The sequence below is a fragment of the Lissotriton helveticus genome, chromosome 7 (genome assembly GCF_964261635.1).
Source record: "Lissotriton helveticus chromosome 7, aLisHel1.1, whole genome shotgun sequence".
NCBI lineage: Eukaryota > Metazoa > Chordata > Amphibia > Caudata > Salamandridae > Lissotriton > Lissotriton helveticus.
The window spans coordinates 505,866,263-505,892,675 of record NC_136068.1 but is presented as its reverse complement, the minus strand read 5'-3'; the positions used below and the strand labels follow the sequence as shown (position 1 = coordinate 505,892,675).

Below are 26,413 nucleotides of genomic sequence, written 5' to 3'. Positions count from 1 at the left end.
TTCGTTCCTAAAACATTTAAACATGGGCCAAGTGGGTCAAGTTGAGTCTGATTCTTATTTCGAGATGGAATTTCTGCCCCTGTCCCATTAGCTTTGGCGCAAAAGTCGTAGCACATTTATTACAATTAGTGATCAAGTTGTGGACTAATTCTTTGACTTTTCCTAATTTTTGTATTATTGGCGCCAAAAGGATATTTGTCATTAATTCAAGCTTTGTAAAAAAAGAGTCTAATAACTGTTCTTGGATCAATTCAGGTTGTAAAGATGGTTTTGTCCGTGTTTGTGACAGTGGGGATTTCCTTGAAGACTTATTATAGGCAGTTTGTTTTCTATTGGGTGGTGGTAAGTCTGAGGCTGCTTTATTTCCCTCTGATGTTTTATCAGCTAAAATATCACCCAAACTTTTGAGGTGATCCATTTCCCTACAGGGCATGGACTATACAGTGGAACATAGAGCTGGGAGTAACCATTCCAATGCAGATGGACTCTCCAGATATTTCCACTTAGAACATGAAGACTCAACTGGTCAAGGTTAGTTTAATGTCCTTACATTTGGAGGGGTTGTGTAGGAGAAGAGGATTTGCTTCTTATAGTTCCCCCACTTTTTTGCTGATATTTCACTGTTTTTGACTTAGTCGGGCTGGTATCCTGCTATCCAGGACCCCAGCCTAGCTGCTTTCTCCTCTAAATTGATTGCATGTACTTTAGGTACACTCCAGATTGGATTCTGGGGTACCCTGAAAAGTCCCTAGTATATGGTATACTATGTACCCAGGGCTATCCAGGACCCCAGCCTAGCTGCTTTCTCCTCTAAATTGATTGCATGTACTTTAGGTACACTCCAGATTGGATTCTGGGGTACCCTGATAAGTCCCTAGTATATGGTATACTATGTACTCCAGAGGCCTTCCAGGGGCTGCAGCATGTATTATGCCACCCCTGAAAGACCATTCAAAATGACACAACAGGTCTGCTACTGCAGCCTGCGTAAGGTGGTGCATGCACCCCTTACTTAGATATAGGTACACTATATCTATCCATATCACTGCACATATGAACCTATCAGTCACCCCTATGGCAGGCCATTTCAATCCTGAAGGCAGGGTGCTGGGTTTTATGTGAGAGGGTGCTCCTGCATGAGCAGAGCCCCCCTGCAGCCTTCGCAACCTCTATTCCAGGGTTGTTTGTCATGCAGCCTACCATATACTCTTGAGTGCATTATAACCTCGCAGTAAATGCTAACTTTAAAACGGCTGCATGGAAACATGTCGTTCTTGGTGTCAAACACCTTGGAATCATACCTCCACACCAGTAACTGGTGTGAGAGGTATGATTCCACCCTCCTAGAGAGAGAAATAGGACAGCACAGGTACACCCGGTACCAGCTTTCTCGACCCTGGCAATACAAGATGGATGGTGACAGCCATAGACATGCGTCTGCCCTCCTGCTGCTGGACGAAACTCCGGCAGGGGAGGCTGGACAATAGGTTTTCTGTCACAGGGAGGTGTGGCCACCTCCCAGACAGACTTTAGTGTATTGGGGCTGGGTGGGTGCACTCATTGTGGCTCAATGGTTAGAGCGGCAGACCCTGTTGCAGAGGTCTGGCCCGGGACCAGGGTTCAATTCCTGCCTCGGCGGGTCTTGGGCTCAATTTCCTCGGACCTGATAATTCTCGCCTCGGTGTCTATTCTAATCATGGGTCCCACTCTGCAACTCTGGGCAATAGCTTGCTTAATCTCCACAACGGCCCCAACAGCGCTGGGATGCCTGGCTTCACCTTGGGGGTGCCCAGAATTGGACATTTCACAGGGAAAAGCCAGGAAGGGTTCCACAGCGGTGTGCGTTACAGCGCCAGGACACCCCAGTTGGGGTATAAGTGCGCTTTACAAGTACAAATTTCATTTCATTTCATTTTATTTCACTCCAAGAGTGCTTTGATATCTGCACTGGGGCACATTTGATGTCCCTGTGCATAGTCCAGCTCAAACCGGTTTCAGGGACTATCACCCCCTGCTCTTGGGTGAAACTGGACAAAGGACATGGGTGTAGCCACCCTTCTGTCCTGACCCCCCCATAGGTGGGTCCCCAGAGTTTGTCCCACCCCTTCCTTGGGTATAAAGTAGGAACCCCTGACTACAGGACTTTAGATTTTACCTGGACTAAACTCTGTTACAGAAACCAAGTATCCTTTGAAGATCTACGCTTTGCTGGACAACTGAAGAATCTCCCTTGGAATAAATGAGTTACTCCCCTGCTAAGCAGGCCCCATAACACATCTGACCGGTTTGCATCTACGCAGCTCCTGAAGGACTGGAAGATTTTGCAACACAGGAGGTGGGTTCCCAAGCTTCCCCGAGGCCGACCAGTGCTCTGAGCAAACCTGAGACCCGCAGCCCTCGTGGGGACTGTGTAACCCGAACCCCTGTACACTGCGCATTTGCAGCAGCATATGCTTTTTGGCGATCCCTGAGGCTGTGCTTTGGGCTACTTGTATTCCAAGCCTCGAGCAGTGTTTCCACTGAAGATTACAGGCCTACACTCCACGAGTGTTCCGTGGGCTGGTGTTTTGGGATTCCTCTCAAGGCCCCTTCGCGATCTCTGGTCCATCGACCTGTGGGTGCCTGAGAAGGGAACTTTAACTTTCCGTGGGTGTTCCTGGTTGCGCCAGACGTGCCCTGACTCTCCATAACTTGGAGAGTCCCCTGGACCTTGCTGGTGCTCACCGAAGCATCTTTTCTCTGACCGAGTGGGTTGCAGTTTCCAAGGCTTGTTGGTCTCCAATCCGGATACTACCCCCCCCAGCTCTCGACATCCTTTGTGGGACAGCTTGCCTGTGGACTTTAGTCATCATCAACGTCTCCTGGTCCACGTGGCTGCAGAGTCAAGCTTCACCTCTTCGCACCTGAGGCACCCAACATTGGTGGGCATTCGTATACCGAGCCCCTGGTCACTGGCAAGTGACCCAGTCTCTGTCCCCTCTGCTTTCAGGTTCTTCTCAGCTCTGATCCAGGCTTGGATCACACCGGACACTTTTCTCCTTCACGGCAGCAGCACTGGTTAGGTAACACGAGTACTCCGGTGCTCACATGGGTGCTGGCCTTAGAATCTTCTACGTTTAAAAGGGTTTGCTGAAAGTCCTCTCCTAAGTGTCCTTAATCTTTAAATTTCCAACTGCGACTTTCCCATAGGATTGGAGCTCGCGGCTGTGTTCTCACACTGCACGCGTCCCCCGTGGGTCACCTGTGTCACTACCTTGGGTGGTTTCTTGGGGTCCCAGCGATTCTACGTGCTCCAGGCACTATGTCTTGTCAAGTCGGGGTTGTTATACCACTTTCTTAATATATGGTTTGGTCTACCCCTGAGGCTCACTGTGTATTGTGCTATTTGCTGTTGTTCCAGGGTTTTAATATTGTGTACCTTGCTCTCTAATCTCATAAAGAGGTTAGTAGAAAGTGTTTAGTAATAAATACATATATTGTATATATACCTTGTGTGGTTCTCCTTTCATTTGGTCATTCAGGAGGTTATAATCTGGTAAACCAAGCTGCTTTACATTCCTTCGAGACTTAGCCTGAAGGCTGCTCTCCATAGCTACCACTAGGATAGCTTTCAATAAAGGTTGTCTTTAACCTAATCATCAATAAGGGTTGTTTGGACTGGTACAAGGTGCCCACTTTAATTAGTGATCAGCATATACCAGGTCAACTTCTCACAACCAGCACAAAAGATATAAACCAGTTATTAGGACAGTTCCTGGGAACAACTGTAATTTTATTACGGGGATTCGAAGAGGGCAATTTCCACTTATTACATCAGTTATGGTACTTTTCACTTACATCGAATAAATAATGCACTTTATCAAAGTTAAGCACTTTTTGCGCTATGAAGCACTTTTTGGAAGCCTGGCATAAGGATGAGGGGAAATAGTACACTGGAAGTAAGTACCTTCAATCCCTTACAACATGCGCTTAACCAAAAACAGCTTGGTCAGGAGAACTTCTTTTCAGTCGCTATATAGGTTCTTAAAAATATATAAATTATGAAATGTTTGTTAATATCATATCTAGAATTGTTTTAACGTGATGTTTTATTGTATTGCAACGGTTTTTATTAACTATGCAAATAAATTGAACTTAAACCTTCAGTTGATGCGTCGCACAACCACCCAGCAATTCATTTTACTCTTTGTAATTAATGGATATAATTTCTTGAATTCATTCAGGCCAAATAAATATCAAGTACAAAAACAAAAACACAGATTGCAGAGGTGCTCAAACAAGCCTGTAGAGAAATTTTCCACAGGAGCGTGCCTTCGATAATTCTCTCTAGGATTATGTTAGATATGGTCTGTGCACCATAGCATTAATGGCAGCTGTAGACTTTGCATATTTCATTTTGTTTGTCAGCCTTTATTTAACAGTAAAATACTGACCGATTTTCGATGAGGTTTATTTGAACCGTTCAATTTTTACTAAGGTATTTACCTAATATCATGATCTTTCGCTTCCACTAAAGGTTAAATGCGTTAAGCTTAAAAGTTGCTGGGGGTCATTTTTGAAGACAAGGGTAGTTGGGGCCCTCAAATAAGAAATCGAAATAGTGCCCTAGTAAGATCATCCTCTGCCATCTTAAGTTTTAGCAGAAGGTTGGGGGCAAGGCCAATTCCAGCCCTCATGGCAATTTACAATGCAAAGTGCCTGTCTGTTGCCACGTATGGCTGCTCCCTATGGGGATACGGACTGATAGACTGTCTTCAAGTTTCAGAAAATAAATTTTTTAGATCAGTCCTGTCTGTGCCCCAGTCTACTCCTTCTTACTCCGTTCATTCTGAGCTTGGGGCAGCTTTTATAACTGATAAAATTCGAGTGGCACCTTTAATCATGTGGCTTAAAATTTGGCTGAATAATGAACTATCTTTAAATCAGGCCATCCTGAAAGATTGTCTTTTACTTGACAATGCCCATAAAATAAAGTGGATAAATTACATTAAAAATGGCTTTAGCGCCTTGGGTAGACCAGACCTCTTTTCTTCACTGGACTCAATAACCCGGAACGATATTGTTAAAGTTAAAATTGACATGCATATGAGGCTGTCCTTAACAAGAGAGGAAAAGGAGCTTATAAAACCATCTGTTAGAGCGCTCCTTTTGGTTGCAGAATTTTATCTTACTTTGGTTAATCACCCTTTTCATAGGTTTTTATTAACTCGTTTTCGCCTAAACATGATCCACCTGATATTAGGTCAGTATACTACGTGGTGTAAACCAGATGATTTTTTACCTTGTTCTTGTGATAGTTTTTCTACTCAAGATACAATGCATTTTATTATGTTTTGTGGGCACTTTATAGTTGAAAGGAGGAAATACCTTGTGCCAATTCTTAATAAGGCAGGGTTTCTGCAAGTTAGACCAGCACTTCTCTATCTGCAGTTATTAAATAACCCTAGCATTGTTTCTCATGTGGCCAATTATTTAGTGTGTGCGGTGTGCACAAAGAAAAGACTTATGGGGAACGGGTAATTGGTCACATGGTTCTGTTGTTTTATACCTTGCACTTTATTGGTTAAAACTGTACCTTATATCAGGAATTTGGCTGTTGGAGGAATGATAATTTTTAAACATTTTTATGAAATTTTTATGAAATTAGAGATGATTTTAAAATTCTTTTAATATTGTACAAAGTCTGTTTTTATTGTTATTGCATATTTCTTTCTGTACCGTGCCTTTTTTTGATATTCATTTATCGAAATAAAGATTTTTGACTGACTGACTGACTTAAAAGTTGCAGTACTGGAGGCTTGCCTAATAATAGACCTGGTTAGCTCATTCAGGATATTAGTTTAATTGAATAGTTTAATTGAATGGTAAGATCTTCAAGAATATGGACAAATGAAAATGTATTGTCGTGTATTTCTATAGGTTCTGAATCGATCCCCCTATTCCTGACCCTATTCTGGTTAAACTACCTAGCTAGTTAACTAACAGTCAGCCCATGAGGCAAGAAATCCCCCATGATGCAGATACCGTTATCTGACGCAGTCACACTACGGCACAGGAACGTGTTATCTGATTAGGTCATAACGCTTGAGATCTAATTAGACAAGCGACATTCCTCCAGCCCCTGATAAGGCATACGACGTTCTCATAACAAATCAAACCTATGACAACCTGGAAAATCCGTGCGGCCATTGTTTTGATTTCACAGAGAACTTTTGCAAAAGAATGTGCTAACGAGCAAGTCGTATGACATCTTTATTGACGTACCTATGTCCATCCTTACGTCAATCTCGGCACCTTTAAGGTATAAATATTGCCGACCTTGCCCTATGCAAACACACGCGTGGTGACAAGACGGAGCAGCCATACTTGCCGAAGCCGAGAGCAGAAGCAGACCCCGCAGGCAGCAGCCCCGCCTTCCTGACGCGCTGAGAGACGCGCTGCTATCTCAAGCCGAGAGACCCAGCACCGGCGCTTCTGGGCAGCCCTCGCAGGCAGCCTGGAATATCGAGAGCAGAGAAAGAGATACCATTCCTCATTCATCCTAAATTCCAGGTACAGAACTGAATAACCCCTCCTAGAGAATTCTTTAGTTATTCACTTGGCAAAAACAAACTTAACTTAAACTGTAACTTTCTATTCCCGCCCACGCATTAGACTTAGGTCAGGTACACGGGGTAGGCGTATTTAGAAACACCAGTTGAGTACGTTTAGTCAAATGTATATGTGTATGTAAATATATTTTAATCATTTTTAAACATCATATGGCTCAGAAACCATATCAATGTTTTTACAGTATTATTTTATACTATTGCTTCTAATGTATGCACTTTACTTAACTATAAGTATTGCAATAATATCGATCCATTTCTCTTGTACGAGAAAAGAGACTGATCAATAAATAACATCTTTTATTGAACACGCCCGTCTCTTCCTTTTCTCTACATTCTGATGAGACTAAGAATGCACGTACTGACTGAGTAAAATAATTGCCTTGTGCTCACACGACTCTTGAGATTGACTCTTGATTAGGGGAGAGCAAAGTTGTCATGTTCTATGGTTGTCAGAAACTAAATCCCTTCTTGTCTAATCAGGGGAGTTAATCCTTCCTTGAACATTCGAGAAAGTTTCTAGCGAACTCTGAGCTTAGCTGGCAAACCCAAAAATTAAGTCTAGTTTCGACAGTAGTAGACCTAGTTAACGTCTGGCCTAGGCCTTTACTGCTGTAGGTACTATTCCAATGCGCAGAGCCTATTGGGAAAATAGGAGCTACACTACATGGCGCCCAACGCGTTTGGAAAGGGCGATAAAACTAACGTAAGACATTTAGAGTAACTCAGTCGTGCTTTCTCACTCAGACCCCTTTTCCCAAATACTCCAAAGACGTCTGGAGTGGGTGAAAGGTTATTATATCCTCCAAAACCTCGCAGGAGGGAACTCCTATGTATGGTTCTTGGTCTAGTCAACGTTGAAGGATAAAACAGTTCCAGAATATTGTGCATCTAATCTCTGTTTCCATAAGAAACCTGATCTGCAAACAAACATAATACCATCCTGTCTGTAAAATGGCAGAGAGTGATGATGAAAGAGAGGCAATTAGATTAGCTACTGAAATAGCAGATGCTGATGCTACCATGCAAACAGCAGACCCGGATATAATACTCATCTAGGTCGCCAAAAGGAGATCTATAACCTTAAAACTTATAGAAAATGGACTGACACCTAGAGGTGGCACAGTCATATTCGTAATTGAGGCACACGAATATCGGCAGACAGAGGTATACTATACATGGATACATTTTCCAGCAGCAAATGCTGTAACAAAGTACTTCCACTATTACAAAGTAGAGGAACCTCCTGAAACGTACACTCCTTTCGAGGAGGTGGAAGTACCACTCAAATTCCAAGAGCATTTGCTCTTATTTGATGGCGCCCTAAAACATAACAATCACATTACAAGGCTCGGTCCTTTAGGAAGACCAGGAGCAACGTGGCCGGTCCTAGCCGGATACACACCACATCCAGACATCGAAAGAATGCCTGCAGCAGAGCTGTTAATACAGCTAAAACAACTACTAAAAATTCACAGACAATTAGTTCAGTATGTAATGCGGACTTCAACAATTCAGCCAGCGATTAAACTACCACAGCTGACCCCTCACCAGGGGAACACAAATAAAATTACACCACAGAACATCCAATCCTGCCTAGGTAAAGTTCCAGCTAAACGGGAACAAATACCATTCTGGTTGGCACAGAAAATTACCCAAATAGAGGCGGTGTTTCCTGACACCACCCCATTAGAAAAACACAGGATTCTGACTATATGTCTCCCAATGGGAATCACACCACACATTGAGGACTGTGACACTTGGGGTACAGTCTTTGCTTCCATCTATACAAAAACGCACGGCGTTCCATCCATTTCGGTGATACCAGATGTGCTAAAACAAATTCAAGATGAATACGGTCCAGAACCTGCTTTAACTCTTGGTATGAAATTACTGAAAGACTTCAAGCAGGTCTCGGCTATATTATTAGCCAACATAAAAGGTGAAGCAGCAAACGTGGCGATCCGCCAGAGGTTAAAAGAGACAGATATAGCAGACCAACCAGCTAAAATTGCCAGAATCATAGAAAAATCCTATGAAGAACTAGGCAGAGATAGTCTAGGTGGAATACCAGTAAAACCGCAACTGACTACAAGTCCAGAAAAAATGTTTTTTAATAATAATAATAATTCACCAAAAAAGAACTGGGATGGGAACAAACAATCCAATCCTAAAGAAAAGAAATTCCAGTCCAGAGGAAGGTCTCCTAGGCGAAGAGAGAAATCTCCAAACCCGAGACAAAGGTCACCCCAGAGTGACCCCTCTGGGAATAGATATAACCTTAGAAATAGGGATAATATTAAAAAACCTGATAGATATCAAGACATTGATACACGTCCCTCTCAATCTTTTCAGAATTCCTCGCAGAAATCGGAAAGAAGAGGACGATCAGAAGAGCACGCCAAGTCCAAAGACAAGGAACCTGCTCAACTGAAAAAGAAATTACAATTTCCAAAAAAGAAGGTAGCCAGTATCAAGGTAGTTAACAATGCCGAGAATACTGAGGACACAACTGAAAAACGGAGAGTGGGCTCAGACAATGCTAGACAGCGCAGCAGAGGTGAGCATAGCTCGCAAAGTCCTTATGAATCATCTGGAGACAGTGGACACGAATGAATACCTTCAAGTGGAAACTGCAGATACCAGAGTTAGCAAGCCCCACAAAATATACGAGATAACATTACGTATAGAGGGAGATAAGACTAGGAAAATAAGGGGACTATTTTGGGATAACCTCTCCAAGGGTTATGACATCCTTCTAGCTGAAAAAGACTGGCCACCAGAGTTTGTCAGGGAGTGCCCTCATGGCGAAGAAGTAATTATGCCTGCCTTCTCGAATCAAATCCCGATTCATAAAAAATACACACTTGCTAGAAAGTGGGCAGTGGCCTTAGCACCTGCTTTATATAAAAATCAAGTAGGATGGGATGAGGATTCTCCTCCTCACAAAATCCAGTTAAAATCACAACCAACTGCACAAAGGCAGTACCCAATTAAGCAAGAAGCTAAAAAACAAGTAAATGAAATACTAGATCAGCTAGAATACCAGGGGGTGATTGAAACTTGCACCTCACAAATGAACAATCCTTTGTTTCCGGTCTCCAAACCAGACAATTCATATCGCCTAGTTTTGGATTACCGACACCTTAACACATGTTGCAAAACTTTTGCAGTGCAAAACTCACACAGTGCTGCACTAATGAATAACATAGTGCGCAAAAAATACAAAACAACCTTGGACATCTCCAACGGATTCTTTTGTCAAAACATAGCACCAGAGAGCAGATATTTAACAGCTTTCTCAGTAAATGGCACTCAAAAACAATTCTGTCCGTTAGCCCAGGGGTACAAGAACAGCCCGGGGGTATTCTCAGCGAGAGTAACAGAATTACTACAACTATATGATGATGAAGCATTATCTTATGTCGATGACATTTACTTAACAGATGATGACTTGGAGACTCACTTGAAAAGAGTGAACACCATAATACTTGGTTTCGCTGCAGAGGGTTACAAATTCAACTTCAAAAAGTCCAGAATTGCCCATCTGACGGTCCTATTCTTAGGATATGAGCTATCAAGTGAAGGTAAAAGCCTGGCAGACAATTTCCTAGAGAAATGTGCCGTTATCCAAGCTCCTAAAACACTAAAAAACTTACAGTCAATTCTAGGCTTCCTAAATTTCGGAAGAACATACATTGCAAATTACGCAGAAAGGGTCAAACCCCTTTATGATCTAATTAAACCAGACTTTAAAAGATCCAGTTGGACTCAAACACACACAGAAATTTTGAGATCCTTACAAACAGACATGCTAATTAAAACAAAATTAGAAACCCGTGATAATACACGCAACCTTGTGATCCGAGTCATCCCAGGGAGATGCGGATTCACATACCTAACCTCTAATGAGGGAGATAAGGTACCAATTGCATTCAAATCACACATGTACACAGAAGCTGAACAGAAATTCAGTAATACAGAAAAAATCATTCGTGCAGTTCAAACCGCAATAGCTAGAGAAAAAGACATAGCTGACGGTAGACATATCACAGTCAGAACAGCAGAATCAGCCTTTGAGGCACTAACAACACCGTGTAATTTACCAACAACAACATTGAATCCGGAATGGATACAATGGGTGAATTCAATCACAACGGACAAAGTATACTACTACTTTGACCCAGAACTAGAAGAATTAAAAAATCTAAAATATGAAAAGACGTATCCTCTGCCAATCGACATTCTGCCTCTACGACATTACGCCTGTGTAATCTATACAGACGGACATGCTCAACCCTCCGTTTGGGGAGAACATGCATACAATCCCACATGTGAGATTACAAAAGAAGTGTGGCGCGGAGGTAAACTAAGACCTCTATTAACAAAATCACACTCAGTAGAAACTAATTCAGAACTACAAACTGAAATAATAGCTTTGAAAATGGCGCTAGATAATGCGGATCGCGAATTCCCGACACTTATAGTGTCAGATTCATATTTCTGCGTCAAAGCATATAACAAGGATTTGCAGACATGGATTCAGAACGGTTACAAAGATGACACAGATGCACCAATAAAGCAGAGACTGCTCTGGGAACAAGTAGCTCTTTTGAAAAAAGAACTACCAAAGACTCACGTGACACACTCACTGAGTCACCAGCGTGATGGCGTTCACGTTGTAGGGAATTCATTGGCTGAAACAGCCGCAGCGGCAGCCAGTAAACCGGCTCCCGTAGATCGAAAAAAGCGTACATTAAAATACATTGACGGCGAAACATTGCTGGCGGTGAAAACATCATCAAAAGGCGACTGCTCAGCGTTACCGATCAATTATCCACTCAATTATACATACATAATCGATGCAAACTCCGTCCCTTTTGCTCGAATCCCTGGAGTGGGGGATAGAGTGATTCCAAACATGGACAGGAGAAACTTGTTAATCGCAGACGCACACATGGGCGAGGGTCTCAGACACCTTAAATTAAAAGATTCTCTGGAAGAATTACAATCACGGTACTGGTGGCCAGGCATGAGCCTGCACTACACCATGTTTGTAAAAAACTGCCCAAACTGCAACAGAGATCGCAGTGGGGAGAGAAGCAGTTTAATACCTCGTCGTATCAAGGCAGATAATATTACCAACAAAAAGAATGGCTTGCGATTAACATACACAGGCTAGTTCCACTTATAATGTAGATCCACAGCACTCGGCTGACGTCCGGACTGTTATACAAGATTTGCGAGTCTAAATGGCATATACGCTAAGAGCATGCTACGTTCGACCATTTTTTTTTTCACTCAGGCAATCCAGCCTGGAGGGGGGAAAGAATGGCCAAATGAGCACAGCCCAGCGGGAATCTTCTCACTTCCTTCCTGAGGGTATGGGATGGTGTAAAGAATAAACCAAGGCAGAAAGCAATCTATAATGGGAAGGACATTAGGTTCGGGAGCTGGGTGGGTCAAACATCTAATAAGTGTCCAACGTAGTCTAAATAACTTGCCAAGAAATTCTCTGAAGGGATTCAGTCCGTACGAATTATTATTCGGAACTAGGATGTTGATCTCTGACCTTGATAGTCAGACTTCAGTGGTAATAGAAAAAACCTTTGATGTCAAAGACCGTTTGGCTATTTTGCAGGACTTAAACAAAACAAGAAAAGACCTGAGCAACATACAGTTGAAACAACAGCCAACAACCACTGAAGAATCACCACCTGTCCCAGCAAGACCTGTCTGGATTCCAAAAGTCGGGGATCTAGTCAGGGAGAAGATCGCGGTAAAGAAGGAATTTTGGCCTTCTTACAGAAAAGCAGTTCCTGTCTTGTCTGTCAACGGGACAAGATCAGTTGTACTACCGCCACTTGCTGGAAAAAAGGAGAACCGAGTTGTATCCATCGACCTGGTAAAACCACAACATGTGGCCGATAACAAACGGTAGGCCAAGTGGACTCCCAATAAGTAGCAGAACACCAAGGTTTGCTACCAGTACAGAGGTCCTAACAAAGAGGCTCATCACATTCGAAACGCCTAAAGAAGAACAACAAGGACTATGCAACAATGCAATAGAACTCAGACCTCTGAAAACCCAAATAAAGACATTTAGCAGAGACACACCAATCTACAATGAAGTTCCAAGTGAAAATGCAAGAAACAAAAATCCTGAACCAATTGGAACAATTGACAGAACTGCATCTGGTTACTTCATCAACTTCGATGATTCCTCTGAAGGTTTCAGCGAACAAAAGACACAGCCATCATCAAAATCCTTTAAAGACAAAGCTAAGGAACTTTTGAAACAACTGAAAGAAACATATCTGGTTTCTCCATGGATTGAATTTTGGGTGGGTTTTGGTGCATTTATCCTCATACTTTGGCTCATCATGGTATTTACCTTGGGACGCTTCATTGAGGGAAAATATGCTAAAATGGACACAGCAAGTCAGAACATCAACTTGGTCCTCAAACCACACACATCTTCACACGTCGAGAAACGAGAACTTTCTTCAGAACTTTCTTCAGCCAACTTCACAGCAATTCCAATACCTGGTGGGGTAGCCTGGGACAACACTGACTATGAAATTTATGGTCCGGTCGAGATCCTGAAATATCCACACCAAATCAAGATCTCCTTGAGTGACTTTGCAAAACCAAACTCATTTGCTGATGATTGGGACTTTGAAAGTATAAACAATATGATGTCTGACTTAGTAATGTCTGCTAAATTTACAAAACATGATTATTTGCAAGGTTCTACAAATTATGATAGTATGTATTGCTATAACCATTATGGTAACCATTTCTTGCATAAATCTGCACAACCTAGAAATGTTTTAAATTATAATCAATGGGAACATTGTGCTACACCTCCAAAAGGGAGCTCTAGAACCGTTTATGACAAATATTCATATTTTTCAGGTTTTAACATAACTAATGCTGAAACATTTTATTACAAATTGTCAAACAAGACAGGGATGAAAACCATGATAACCAACACGAAATTTATATATTCAGATTCATTCTTTGAAAAAATGAATACTTTTGGATTTGATTATTGGGACAAAAATGTTGATTTGAAAAGTGTTTGGGGTACAAAAGAATGGCAAGTACAGGGTATAGAAGCTTTGTTTAGAGCCTGCATGATCCCAGAACAAATGATATTTTTAAATGACACTGTTCAACAAACCACCTGTCTTGGCTTAGCCAAAATCAAAGATTTAAATAACCTGTCTATTCCAAAGCCAACAATGTTTAGCAATAACTCTGATACAGATGAAGAAATAGACATAAGCCATATACTTAACCAAAACAGAACACATCCTGATTGGAAACAATGGTTGATCTGGCCCACAGATACAAATAACTGTCAAGATAGATTCCTGAATAAAACACAGGGTTTCAAAATGACCAGGCCAGACCCTAGATATCCTCAAAGACATCACCCAGGGATAATAACAACCTACAGTGTGGGCAAATTATGCCTTCAATGGCTACAAACTTCCACACTGCCTGAAATTAAGCAACACCTAACTTTACTTACTGATGGTGCTGACTTGCGTGATTTCATACTGGGACCACGCAAACAGCGTCAAAAGCGTTTCATAGCAGCCTCTGTATATGCAGCATACAATGAGGCCTGGAAGGTTACTCAAATTGAAACAGCAGAGAGAATACGTGAAATTGATCGTATTAATTTGGAAAAATCACTTTCTGTAGTGGACAATGGGTTAATGACTCTGTCCTCCAGAATATTTTCATTGGACAGCATTGTGTCTTCAGCAATCGACATATTATCGCAAGACTTACTGTTATTACAACATGGTCAGTCGCAATTGCGCTCTATTGTACAGCTTGGCTGGACGTTACAAAATCTGCGTTCAGGCTATGTGCCTTGGCGTTTAATCAACACAACGTCACTATTCCAAATCTTTAACCTTACTGATAGACAAATCGGTATGGCGCAGAAGGGTGCTGATTATACAATCTTGAGCATTGAAAAACTAGAAAGATTACCAATGACAATGTCAGAACGACCTGTCAGTGAATGGATAATCCACGGAATCATAAATATTCCAATCTCAACCTTCAGGTTTCAATACTGCCAAAAATATATACAGGCTGGCATGTACGAGAAATTGGGAAAGGGGTACCTTAAAACAACTTGGAACCTGCCCTATTCACATGCATGTGTCAGTAACAAAGGACAGAAAGTGTTTCTTAGTGGCAACAATTGTGCTATGTCACTAAGCGGCACGCTTCTGTGTAACGGTATTAGTTTACACGGAGCCTGTGAAGGGAATTCATACAACCTTTCATGTCACCAGCAAGGCGCACCTGCAACTGAAATAGAACCATTCTTTCAAAGACTCTATAATGGGAGTTACATTCTTATTGTAGACCGCAGATGTTGTAGTCTTATGCCCGGGACTCCTTATCTCGTCACCACGACGGCGAAGGTCAAGTGCTGTGGACGTTCTTTGTTCCCCAGCTCCTTACCAGACAGGGAGGCAAGGGCATGGCCCGGTTTGAAAATTACTTCTATTCGAATAGACACTTTAAGCAGAATGAAAACAGTGCTTCTTCAGACGCCTACAAGGCTCACGTCATCTAAAGAAACGTATGATCTACAAGTCGCAAGGACGACTGCAGAGATACATACATTATTATCAACTAATTCCCCCGTACATTTCGCGGAAATCCTGAGCGAAATCTTAAATATTTCTGATACCACTGGGGTCTCAAAGGTATTTAAGACAGTATTTTCGATGGCATTAACACCATTCAAAGCCATACTGGGTATTTTTCCAGATTTCGTCCATTCGATTTTTGGCGGACTTCCCCTGATCCTGGGACTAATTGCAGGAATCCTATTCCTAGTCCTTATTTTTCGTTATGGCAACCCATGTCACAGATCAAACTCTCGCGACAATGGAAGATACGATCCTAGCCATTGGATACCGGGACCGGATATCAAAAATCCTGGGACTCTCCCGGCTTACAGACCTAAACATGACTTGGTTTCTATCATTTCGACCAATGTGGCAAAGGTGTGTTTTACCTGTACTAAGGTGTCTGCTATGCGGAGAAGAATGCGTGTTAGACACCTGTCTGACGCTACAATCGGATGCGCCGGTGGATGCAGATACACTGTTGGTTCCTACCAAGGTTCACGCTTTGTGCTGCCCTCAAAGGCTGCCAATCCTGATGACGGCATTCCTGGAATCTTCACCACTACGATTGAAGAGTAGTGAAGTTCAAGATGAAAGCAGCATCGAACAGGTACGACCTTCTGTCAGCAATGCAAATCAGAATGTCAATGGAGACAATCATGCGCACGAATGCATGGTTACCCCTATTTCCGACCTAGTGGAACTTTCCCATGAAGCTGTTGACAGTTTTTTCGAAAGCCTGAATGATATGATGTTCTCTCCGGAACAGAAATAGAGACTTTTGAGTAAACTCGCACACGGCGTTCCCTGAATTCGGCCTTCAACCTTTAAAAATAAAGTCACATGAACAATTACAATCCAGTTCACGGACAGCAACTTTTTTCAGCAAGCCCTTAAAATATTTTTCTATATATTTTTTCCCCGGGACACTGATCTTCTGCTTAAAGTAAGAAACTATTCCTAGAGAACTAAGATTTCTATTTTAGATACTTTATATAGACTTTAGCTGCCCGCTGGTATGTTCACAAATATTTTATTATGTGATGAAATGGTCTCGACCTTCCTTTCTGTATAGCTATATTAAGAGCCATTTCATGTGTATTTCTCATATACCAAAAAGCAATAATGCATTACAATGCGTGTTTACTTTTGCATTTAATTCATAGCTTAAGTGCATACAATATATATGACTGCAATTTTTCAGTATATTTGAAAATTTCGAAATGCATTTATGTATTTTGGGGTGGTAAGGTATACACTATACTCTATAGTATGTTGTACTATGTTATACTATGCATAGATTAGTAGATATGACCATAGTTAGCGTGGAGTGGGTGTCGTGTATTTCTATAGGTTCTGAATCGATCCCCCTATTCCTGACCCTATTCTGGTTAAACTACCTAGCTAGTTAACTAACAGTCAGCCCATGAGGCAAGAAATCCCCCATGATGCAGATACCGTTATCTGACGCAGTCACACTACGGCACAGGAACGTGTTATCTGATTAGGTCATAACGCTTGAGATCTAATTAGACAAGCGACATTCCTCCAGCCCCTGATAAGGCATACGACGTTCTCATAACAAATCAAACCTATGACAACCTGGAAAATCCGTGCGGCCATTGTTTTGATTTCACAGAGAACTTTTGCAAAAGAATGTGCTAACGAGCAAGTCGTATGACATCTTTATTGATGTACCTATGTCCATCCTTACGTCAATCTCGGCACCTTTAAGGTATAAATATTGCCGACCTTGCCCTATGCAAACACACGCGTGGTGACAAGACGGAGCAGCCATACTTGCCGAAGCCGAGAGCAGAAGCAGACCCCGCAGGCAGCAGCCCCGCCTTCCTGACGCGCTGAGAGACGCGCTGCTATCTCAAGCCGAGAGACCCAGCACCGGCGCTTCTGGGCAGCCCTCGCAGGCAGCCTGGAATATCGAGAGCAGAGAAAGAGATACCATTCCTCATTCATCCTAAATTCCAGGTACAGAACTGAATAACCCCTCCTAGAGAATTCTTTAGTTATTCACTTGGCAAAAACAAACTTAACTTAAACTGTAACTTTCTATTCCCGCCCACGCATTAGACTTAGGTCAGGTACACGGGGTAGGCGTATTTAGAAACACCAGTTGAGTACGTTTAGTCAAATGTATATGTGTATGTAAATATATTTTAATCATTTTTAAACATCATATGGCTCAGAAACCATATCAATGTTTTTACAGTATTATTTTATACTATTGCTTCTAATGTATGCACTTTACTTAACTATAAGTATTGCAATAATATCGATCCATTTCTCTTGTACGAGAAAAGAGACTGATCAATAAATAACATCTTTTATTGAACACGCCCGTCTCTTCCTTTTCTCTACATTCTGATGAGACTAAGAATGCACGTACTGACTGAGTAAAATAATTGCCTTGTGCTCACACGACTCTTGAGATTGACTCTTGATTAGGGGAGAGCAAAGTTGTCATGTTCTATGGTTGTCAGAAACTAAATCCCTTCTTGTCTAATCAGGGGAGTAAATCCTTCCTTGAACATTCGAGAAAGTTTCTAGCGAACTCTGAGCTTAGCTGGCAAACCCAAAAATTAAGTCTAGTTTCGACAGTAGTAGACCTAGTTAACGTCTGGCCTAGGCCTTTACTGCTGTAGGTACTATTCCAATGCGCAGAGCCTATTGGGAAAATAGGAGCTACACTACAGTATATGCTTGAGATCAGCATTTATTTGAGTTGGTCCATATCAAATATTATACAGAGCTGCTTTTTTGTCCTTTGTTTAGGCCAGTCACAAATATTTGAGCTATCTGAACACAAAGTTATACTTTCCTGCATCATGCTGAATCAGAGAGCTAATGTTGGACTCGCTGAGAGAGAGATACGTTTCCTTCCTTATTTATCAAACTTGATTGCAACATTTTGCATAGGTGGCCCAGCTCATAACAGAAGTTAACCCCATAGTCATCAATTTACATCAAGAACTGCAATTGATGACTGCCTGTTGCTTCTTCAAGAATGTCAGAGCAGAAAACTGCTATTCCAGGTGATCAGGGTTATGAAAATACGAGGCGAGAAGAGAAACCTTGAGGTTTGTCTGTCTGTAAACAGTGATGATGCAACATTTCATTTAACCGACTTAATAGTTTAGTAGATATGAACACCAAAGTTAAAACATTCTTTTTATTTTTGTTATTTTTTTAAATACATTTTCTATACTTAGTACATACATTTGTTATCCGGGTTTACCGCCGTTGTATAAACATGGTAAAGAGTACATTTCGGGCGGGTCTCCCTTTGCTGGCTATATTTTGTAGAGAAGTAGGTGTAACATAGGAAAGTACAGGAAAGTTAGGAATAAGCGGAGGAGGAGGATAGGACTGACAGATTTAACGGGAAGGAAGGGTGTCTTACCTGATTGTGGAGAATAACCCGTTAATGCTAGCAAAATAAAAAAAAGGATTAATAAGTATAATGTAAATGAACCAACACAGAAGAAAAATGTGCCAGAGGAAAGCTACTACATACAGTGTAGCTGCACTTGTGTTAAAGCGTGGAACAGTTTATTTAGTTATTTCTACAGCTCGTGCTTAACACGCCTTGACAGTTCAGAACGCTTCTGTAGGTGACATAGAACAAGGATCACAAAACATTAGGAGGTATATTGGGCAATACCTTAGATCTAGAAGGCAAAGGCAAGTGTTTGGTCTTCAGACAACATGTACCCCTTTCTGAAATTTTACAAAATATGTTTCAAGGCTGGAGGGCAGAGGGCCAACTACGACAGATTCAGAGCACTGTAATATAATATAATCTTGCAGCAGACCAGCACTAAAATCAGTGTAAATAAGTCCTAAATCCTGTATTTATTTGATTTGTGTTGTTACCCTGTTTGTAACACATGACTACACAAAACCTCAGTACAATGACCACAGACTGTATCACAGATATTCACAAAAAATATACAATTAGCCCAAAATGGCTGGAATTCATTGAGTGATCTACTTCCAGGCAAGTATGAGATGCAGGTCTGTCAAACGTTTTGTGGGCTTGGATCAAAAACAATGTGTAGCGCCTTATTTTTTAAGTTTATTTGAGGTGGCACAAGCACTTAATTATAACTATTAAAAAACAGTCCTTCAAGGAAAGAGACAACTGAAACTGAAACATATAGCATCATCTATTGGTATGCCCTTGTTAGCTGCCTCATGAATAATAAAAGTAAATGGCAGACTTGCTTTATAAAGCTGGAGTGTAGGGCCCTGCAAAACAGCTGGGTTAAGCTTGGGGCATAATGCCACCTCTTTACCCTCAAGAACCCCACCTGATGGCCTTGAGGGGATATCTGTCCATTTTTATTGAAGATGTAATAGGGAAAACCAAATATTTACCCGAGAAAAGCGTGTAACCTTTCATTCCTGGAATAAGAAGGGAAAAACATTTAGAGTGAAAATGGTTACAAATAATGAGACCAAACAAGATCAGACACAATGCAAGAACATCTCTTTGTACATCAGCAAATCTTTTGAATTAGCTGCCACTAAAAACAAAACATCCAAGTTAACTAGGAATTTTGAAGGTGGTTGAAGTTAGTAAAGGCTTGCTTCTAAACAAGATGTCCCCACAACAAGCAGGAAGAACTATTTGCCGCCCCTATGAGAAACTGACAACACAAATGAGGAGCATACTCACCTGAAACTAGAAAAATAAGACCATCAGGGAGGTGGATGCTACATTTCACTGTACTTTGAACTATTCAATGTTTAAGCACAGCTACGTATTTACAGCAAAATAATATGAACAGCCTAAGACTTATATGTATCACATTAAAACACAGTAGGGGGTGGCTAACAGCCGAACATGATGGTCACCTCTTAGACGAGCTCCGGACCTGGGCTGCAATCAGTGGTCGAAGTGGGGAAAAAAAAGTAGGGGAACTGTGGGTGGAGAATCAGGGGGCGGGAATAACCAAAGATTGGATCAGTGGGCGGGGTCAGGGGTGTGGCTAGAAATAGCAAAACAGACCATTTTTACTACGTTTAGCATTTCACTGACCAGTTACAGCTTATAACGTTATGTAGTTCAAACAATGGATAAACATGTTTATTTGAGGTTTAATTCAGGAAAAAGCAAACACTCATAGGGAATACAGGTTTATGTAAAGCGTGTGAAATATAAGCAGGAACAACATGTTACCTTAATGCTTTTACTCTCATTGTTCAGAAATCCATGAGTATTTTTTGTCTCAAACATTGAGGACATGAATACAGGGCTCCTCCTGTACACATGCGTTAAGCAGGGCTCAGAAGAGAAAGGGACTCTTTAGGAGAATCTAGACTCACGGAAACCCACAAAGGCTCCTTCATATTCATGCCAGCCAGCTAGCTGCTCAATCTTAATATAGCAAAAAGAACAATTGGCGGACAGAATGCAGAACAATATCATACATTCACCCCAGTACAGAGATCTGGGCCTAAATCCATCTTTTTTTGCTCACCATGCCATTCCAGTTTGGACCCAGCCATATGCAAATCAGTCTTGATCCTGCACCCAATGGGACCAGTCCAGCCCGAATGCCAGGCCATATGTATTCAAGTGTCCTTTCATTCAGGAAGTGAACACAAAGCAGTACCCACTGAACTATGTACATAACATATTGCTCTTTGATATGCATGGAACATGCTCTTGGCAGCAGGCATATTACCCCTCTGTGCTACCTTAGGTGAGTAAAACAGCCACTAGACAAAACATACCCCCATCTCTCTCCAGCATGTACATTGATCACCAAAATTATCTTGGCACTTGTATTGTTGACCGAAACCTGCTGAATATACAAAGAACTTTGCAGTGTTTTTAAAACTCCTGCACTTGTACAAAACCGGCCCCCCCAAACTAAACTGGCCCCCTACCCTTCCAGTCGCCCTGGGAAACGCCTGATGCCTGGAACGGCCAGTCCAGCATTGTTACCTTTTTCAATGCAGTACTGCAGATATGTATGCTTATTAGATGTAAATGTCATGGATCACTGTGTTTCAAGTTTAGGGTGCACAGGTACCCCATTCAGTGTAGTCAGTTTGTTAAAATAAACTAGTTTATGTGCCTCCCTGCACCACAGCATCCTTTACGATTTCGATTTAAATACTTTATTCGACAGCATTGTCATAAAAGCATATTTCCCTAAGCTAAACAGAATAAATACTACTCTAGAATATTAAGATCAACATAAAATACATATTAAATTCCATCAAATTACGATGTGCTGGCGAATACATCTATTTATAAAATTCATACGTTGTAAAATACGAGTCACAGTGCAGAATCCTTAACTATTGAGGTTGTCCTTAAAATTACACGTTCCATTTTACATAATTAGTTACAATTTAAAGTGCGCTTGCGTATTATCCAGGCCCAACCCAGGTATTTGGCTAAAGCGATAGCAAGATTGGGGGCACAATTTGATCCTTAATATTCTTAGTGCCTCAAGATATTTCCTTATCCCCAAATTCCTACAGACCGGTTTTAGCCATCTATTTATTTATTTATTTTGTGGTTTTTATAGAGCGCATCAATCATCCCGAAGGATATCACGGCGCTAAGAGCCAGAGAAGCTGCTAGGGTGACAGCTGGGATTTATGGTTTAGTATAGAGATACGTTTTGAGATTCCTTCTGAACTGAAGATAGTTGGAGGTGTGTCTTAGCTTGGGGGGGAGCTCGTTCCATCTCTTGGCTGCTAGGTGGGAAAAGGAACGTCCACCTGTTCTGACCTTATGGATGCGTTTAGGCTTTGCCAATGCAGATTGGCAAGATCGCAGATTTCTGTTAGGTTTGTAAAATTCGATCCTTCCTTGCAGTATCGAAGGGCCAGTTCCATGTAGGGTCTTGTGAGCATGACTGAGTAGCTTGAAGGCAGCCCTCTGACGCATTGGGAGCCAGTGGAGTTTATTTAGGCACTCTGATGCTGAGTCGCGCTTACTTTTGTTAAGAATAAGTTTAGCCGCCTGGTTTTGCACAATCTGCAGACGTGAGAATAGATGGTCGTTCATCCCATTGAAAAGTGCATTACCATAATCCAGGCGACTGACCAGTAGTGCCTGCGTAACGGACCGTCTGCAGTCCAAGGGTAGCCAAGGGAATATTTTAGCAAGGAGTTTGAGTATGGCAAAACTTTTCCCGCAGAGTGATCTGACATGATCTTTCATGGAAAGAGTATCGTCCATAATGATTCCCAGGTTCCTGGCCTGTTGACTGGGAGAGGGGGCCGTTCCCAGTGAAGGGGGCCACCATGTGGCATCCCATACATGTTTTGCTCCCCCAAATAGTAGGATCTCTGATTTCCCGGCATTCAGCTTCAGGGAATGCTTGTGCATCCAGTGGGCCATTTCTCCTAGACAGTTGTGTAGTTTGGATTTGATGACCTCAGGGCCTTCATCCATAGTCACCACCAGCTGTGTGTCGTCAGCGTATGAGCAGACTCCAATGCCCCACTTCCTCCCAATGTCGGCTAAAGATGAAACATAGACATTGAAGAGGGTGGGGCTCAAAGAGGCACCCTGTGGTACCCCACAGCCGATGGTGCTTGGTTTAGAGTGATACTGTCCCATGTGTACAGCTTGGGTACGGTTGGATAAGAAGGAGTGGAGCCAGCCCAAGGCTTTGGACTGTACTCCCTTGCTTCGAAGTATATGAAGCAGGTGTTCGTGGGAGACCGTATCAAACGCCGCTGACAGGTCGAGCAATATCAGTGCCACCGCCCCACCCTGGTCGGCGGTGGATCTGATACCGTCCGACACTGCCAGCAACGCTGCTTCGGTACTGTTATTGGCTCTAAACCCTGTTTGGGACGGGTCTAGGAGGGAGTTGGTCTCTAGGTATTTAGTCAGCTGTATGTTGACCAGTTTCTCCAGGGCTTTTGAGAGAAAAGGGAGCTGTGATATTGGTCTATAGTTTTCGGGATTTAAGATGTCGGTTCCAGCTTTCTTTAGTAAGGGAGTGACAGAGGCGTGCTTCCAGGCTTGTGGGAAGGTGGCTGTGGTTAGTGATTTATTGAACAGTTGGGTGATGAGGGGACAAAGCGCGGATATAATTTTTGAAAACACAAAATGGGGGCAGGGATCTGAAGGGGATCCAGATTTAATTGTGTTCAGTACTGCCAGGACCTCTTCGGTTGAAAATAATTCGAAGCTGGTGAGATTGGGCCCGGTGTCTAGGTCTGAGGAGTTTAGGAGGTCTGTACGGGATTCTGATGGGGGGACATTTGTGAAGGAAAAGTTAAACAAATTAGTGTTTTGAGGGATGAAGGAGGAGTAAATCTTTTTGATTTTGTCCGAAAAGAAAGTGCTAATACGTTCACAGGCCTCTGTGGAGGGGGTTAGAGTTTGTGACGTACTGGGGGGTTTGCCTAGTTCTTTGACTATTTTGAATAACTCTTTTGTTGAGTTGCAGTTATCCTGTATTCGTTGTGTGAAGTAGTCCTTTTTTGCTTGTTTTATGGCACGGATGTATTGTTTCCGAGCGTTGACGTAGTTTAATCTGGTTTCACTGTCTTTGGACTTTCTCCATAGATGTTCCTTTATTTGGCAGATTTTTTTTAGGCTTTTTAGGTTGGGAGTATACCATTTCTCAGATATGGTTTTGGTTCTGGCTGTTCTTAGTGGGGCTAATGCATTCAGTGTTTGCAGAATGCCCTCCTCAAGTAGGGCGGCGTTCAGACAAATAGAAGAGTCCTCCGGAAATATGACCTTGTCTTTAGGGAAATTGGAATCAAAGTTTGTTTCGTTAATCAACCTCCAAGCTCGCTTGGATATCTGTTGAACGGATTTGGTTTTAGGGGGTCGCCCAGGAAGGGAGAGAGAAAAATCTATAAGAGAGTGGTCTGACCAAGGCAGTGGGTTGATTTCTTTAATGCTGGTGGAAGTGATGTTGGTGAATAGAAGATCAAGTGTGTGGCCCGCAGAGTGCGTGGGGCCCACAATACACTGTTTAAGTTGAAGAATTTCCATATCTGATTTGAGTTCAGTAGATCCTGGGGCATCTGTTTTTTCGAAATGAATGTTAAAATCACCGACTAGCATGTAGTTTCTGTGTTTTAAACATATTGGCAGGAGTTGCTTTAATAGGTTTGCCCCGATGTTTGTCTGATGTCCTGGGGGGTTGTAAACCACTGCACCTGCTAGCATGGTATAGCCGTCCAGGAGAATTTTGAACGGTAAGATTTCGTGTTCGGGTTGGGCGGTTGTTGTTTCGACCAGGCAGGTTAAGTGCTCTCTGAATATAACAGCAACCCCGCCACCTCTCTTTTTGCCGGCTCTGTCTTTGGAGATGATTTTGTAATTGGGGGGGATGGCAATCGCAAGATCAGGAGCATTGGATTCAGACAACCATGTTTCTGTTACAAAAACCAGGTCCGGTGACTTGGATGTTAATAGCTCCCAGATATCTAGAGCATGTCCCGGTAAAGATCTGGCATTAAAATATAAACAGTTTAGTACAAGATTATTATTCGTGGGGGGTGAATGACTATTGAATTGGGCTGGAGCCATACTAGACCAGTGACAGGCCATGCACGAAATGGGTCCATGGGTAGAGCCTGGTGTCAGGCGAGCGCATTGTTGGCTTACGGCAACTCTGTTGTTTTTCTGATAAGTTAGCAGTTCACTACGGGAATAGTGAATGGGTGTCTGCAGGCATTGGGTTGAACTTGCAGGGGGTATCGCCCCTGGCCCCGGTCGGACGCGGACGGGCGCAGACGGGCTTGCCTTTGGCGCGCCTTCGGCGCGCATCCGTCGCGCCCGCTGCGCTCGTCCGCTGCGCTTCCGGCACATGCACATGTTTATGGCAAGGGGGCAGTGAAGAGGGCGTGGCCTCGAGTGGGCGTGTCCCCGTCCTAACGTGAGGGATCCAGCTGGTGGGACCGGCGATTTCGCCCTACCCAGCGCTCGTTTTTGCTCTGCAATGGATGCCTGTGCACAGTAATCGTGCTACAGACAAGTGGGTGAGTTTTCAAACAAATTAAAATTTCAGTTTTTACAAGGTTAAAAACACAATTTACACTGCTGCTCCCGGCTGTGCCTCAGGAGCTGACTGGCTGTTCTTCTAGGGCAGCATATAATGGACAGGCAAAAAGGAAATGTGGGATGTCCTCAACGTGTTCTTTACAATAACAACATGTGTTTACATTGCCTGGGGACCATTTGACAGTAAAAGCATTAAGGGGTAGGGAACCAATTCTAAACTGGAAATACAGCTTTCTATCTAGGGGTTTAGTAATCAAGTCCCAGTACTGTTCGCATTTAGGGGTTATTTTAGAATCCAAGAACTGGGATGCCAACATGGAAGGTTGATTGGAAGTCAAAACAGCGTTATATATCATGTCCCAGTACATTTTTTTCAGTGATTCCTTAGATGGAAAGGCCTGGGGGTCTACTGCAGTCCACAGGTGATCTAGGTGCAGTTTTTGAAGCAAGTTCTTGATTTCTTTGAGCCAGGGTATTTTGTGAAACCGATCAGAGCTAATGATGTCCGTGAGAGCTGATGCATAGTGGCCCAATTCTGGAGTAGTCTTTATGCGCCTCCAATATAAAAGAGGACGCAATCTAGCCATGTCCTCAATCTTTTTCCTCCCAAGATCATATTGAAGCGGGATAGAGGGAGTGCTCTGTGGGACACCAACCATTCGGCGAAGAAATTTATTTTCTGCAGTAACCAAAGTACTCAGGTTTGTAAAGCCCCATAGCTCTGATCCGTACAGGCAAGCGCCCAGCACTTTCATACTGTAAATCTCCATTATTAACTGAATTGGTTTTGTAAATGAAGATTTATGTTTTTGTGCTATAGCCCCGGTCAGTTGATTGAACTTAAGCACCACAGAGTCCATATGGGATTTCCAGTTCATGTTGGCCTGTAAAGAAATACCTAGATAGGTGAAAGCATTCACTTCCTCCAAAATAGACCCATTATAATGCATTTTTCCCTTAAATTGCTTAGCAGGACTCAGATTCATGAACTTTGTCTTTGTTGTATTTAGTTCCAAGCCCCGACTCCGACAGAAGTCTCCAAAAGCGTTGATTGTCTTTTGTAAACCACTAGGGGTCCCCGAGACCAGTAAAGTGTCATCAGCAAACATTAATACTGG

General features: G+C 42.5%; 1 protein-coding gene across 1 annotated transcript in view; it reads right to left on the bottom strand.

Moving 5' to 3' along the window:
* The window catches only part of LOC144768685 (uncharacterized), a 9,047,330-nt gene that overhangs the window by 6,389,659 nt on the left and 2,631,258 nt on the right, over positions 1–26,413 (bottom strand). The window contains exons 14-15 of the mRNA XM_078652515.1: positions 19,673–19,699; positions 18,696–18,722 (exon numbers count right to left, since the gene is read on the bottom strand). Of these exons, the coding sequence (XP_078508641.1) occupies positions 18,696–18,722; positions 19,673–19,699 (54 nt within the window). The remainder of the gene's footprint in view (positions 1–18,695; positions 18,723–19,672; positions 19,700–26,413) is intronic.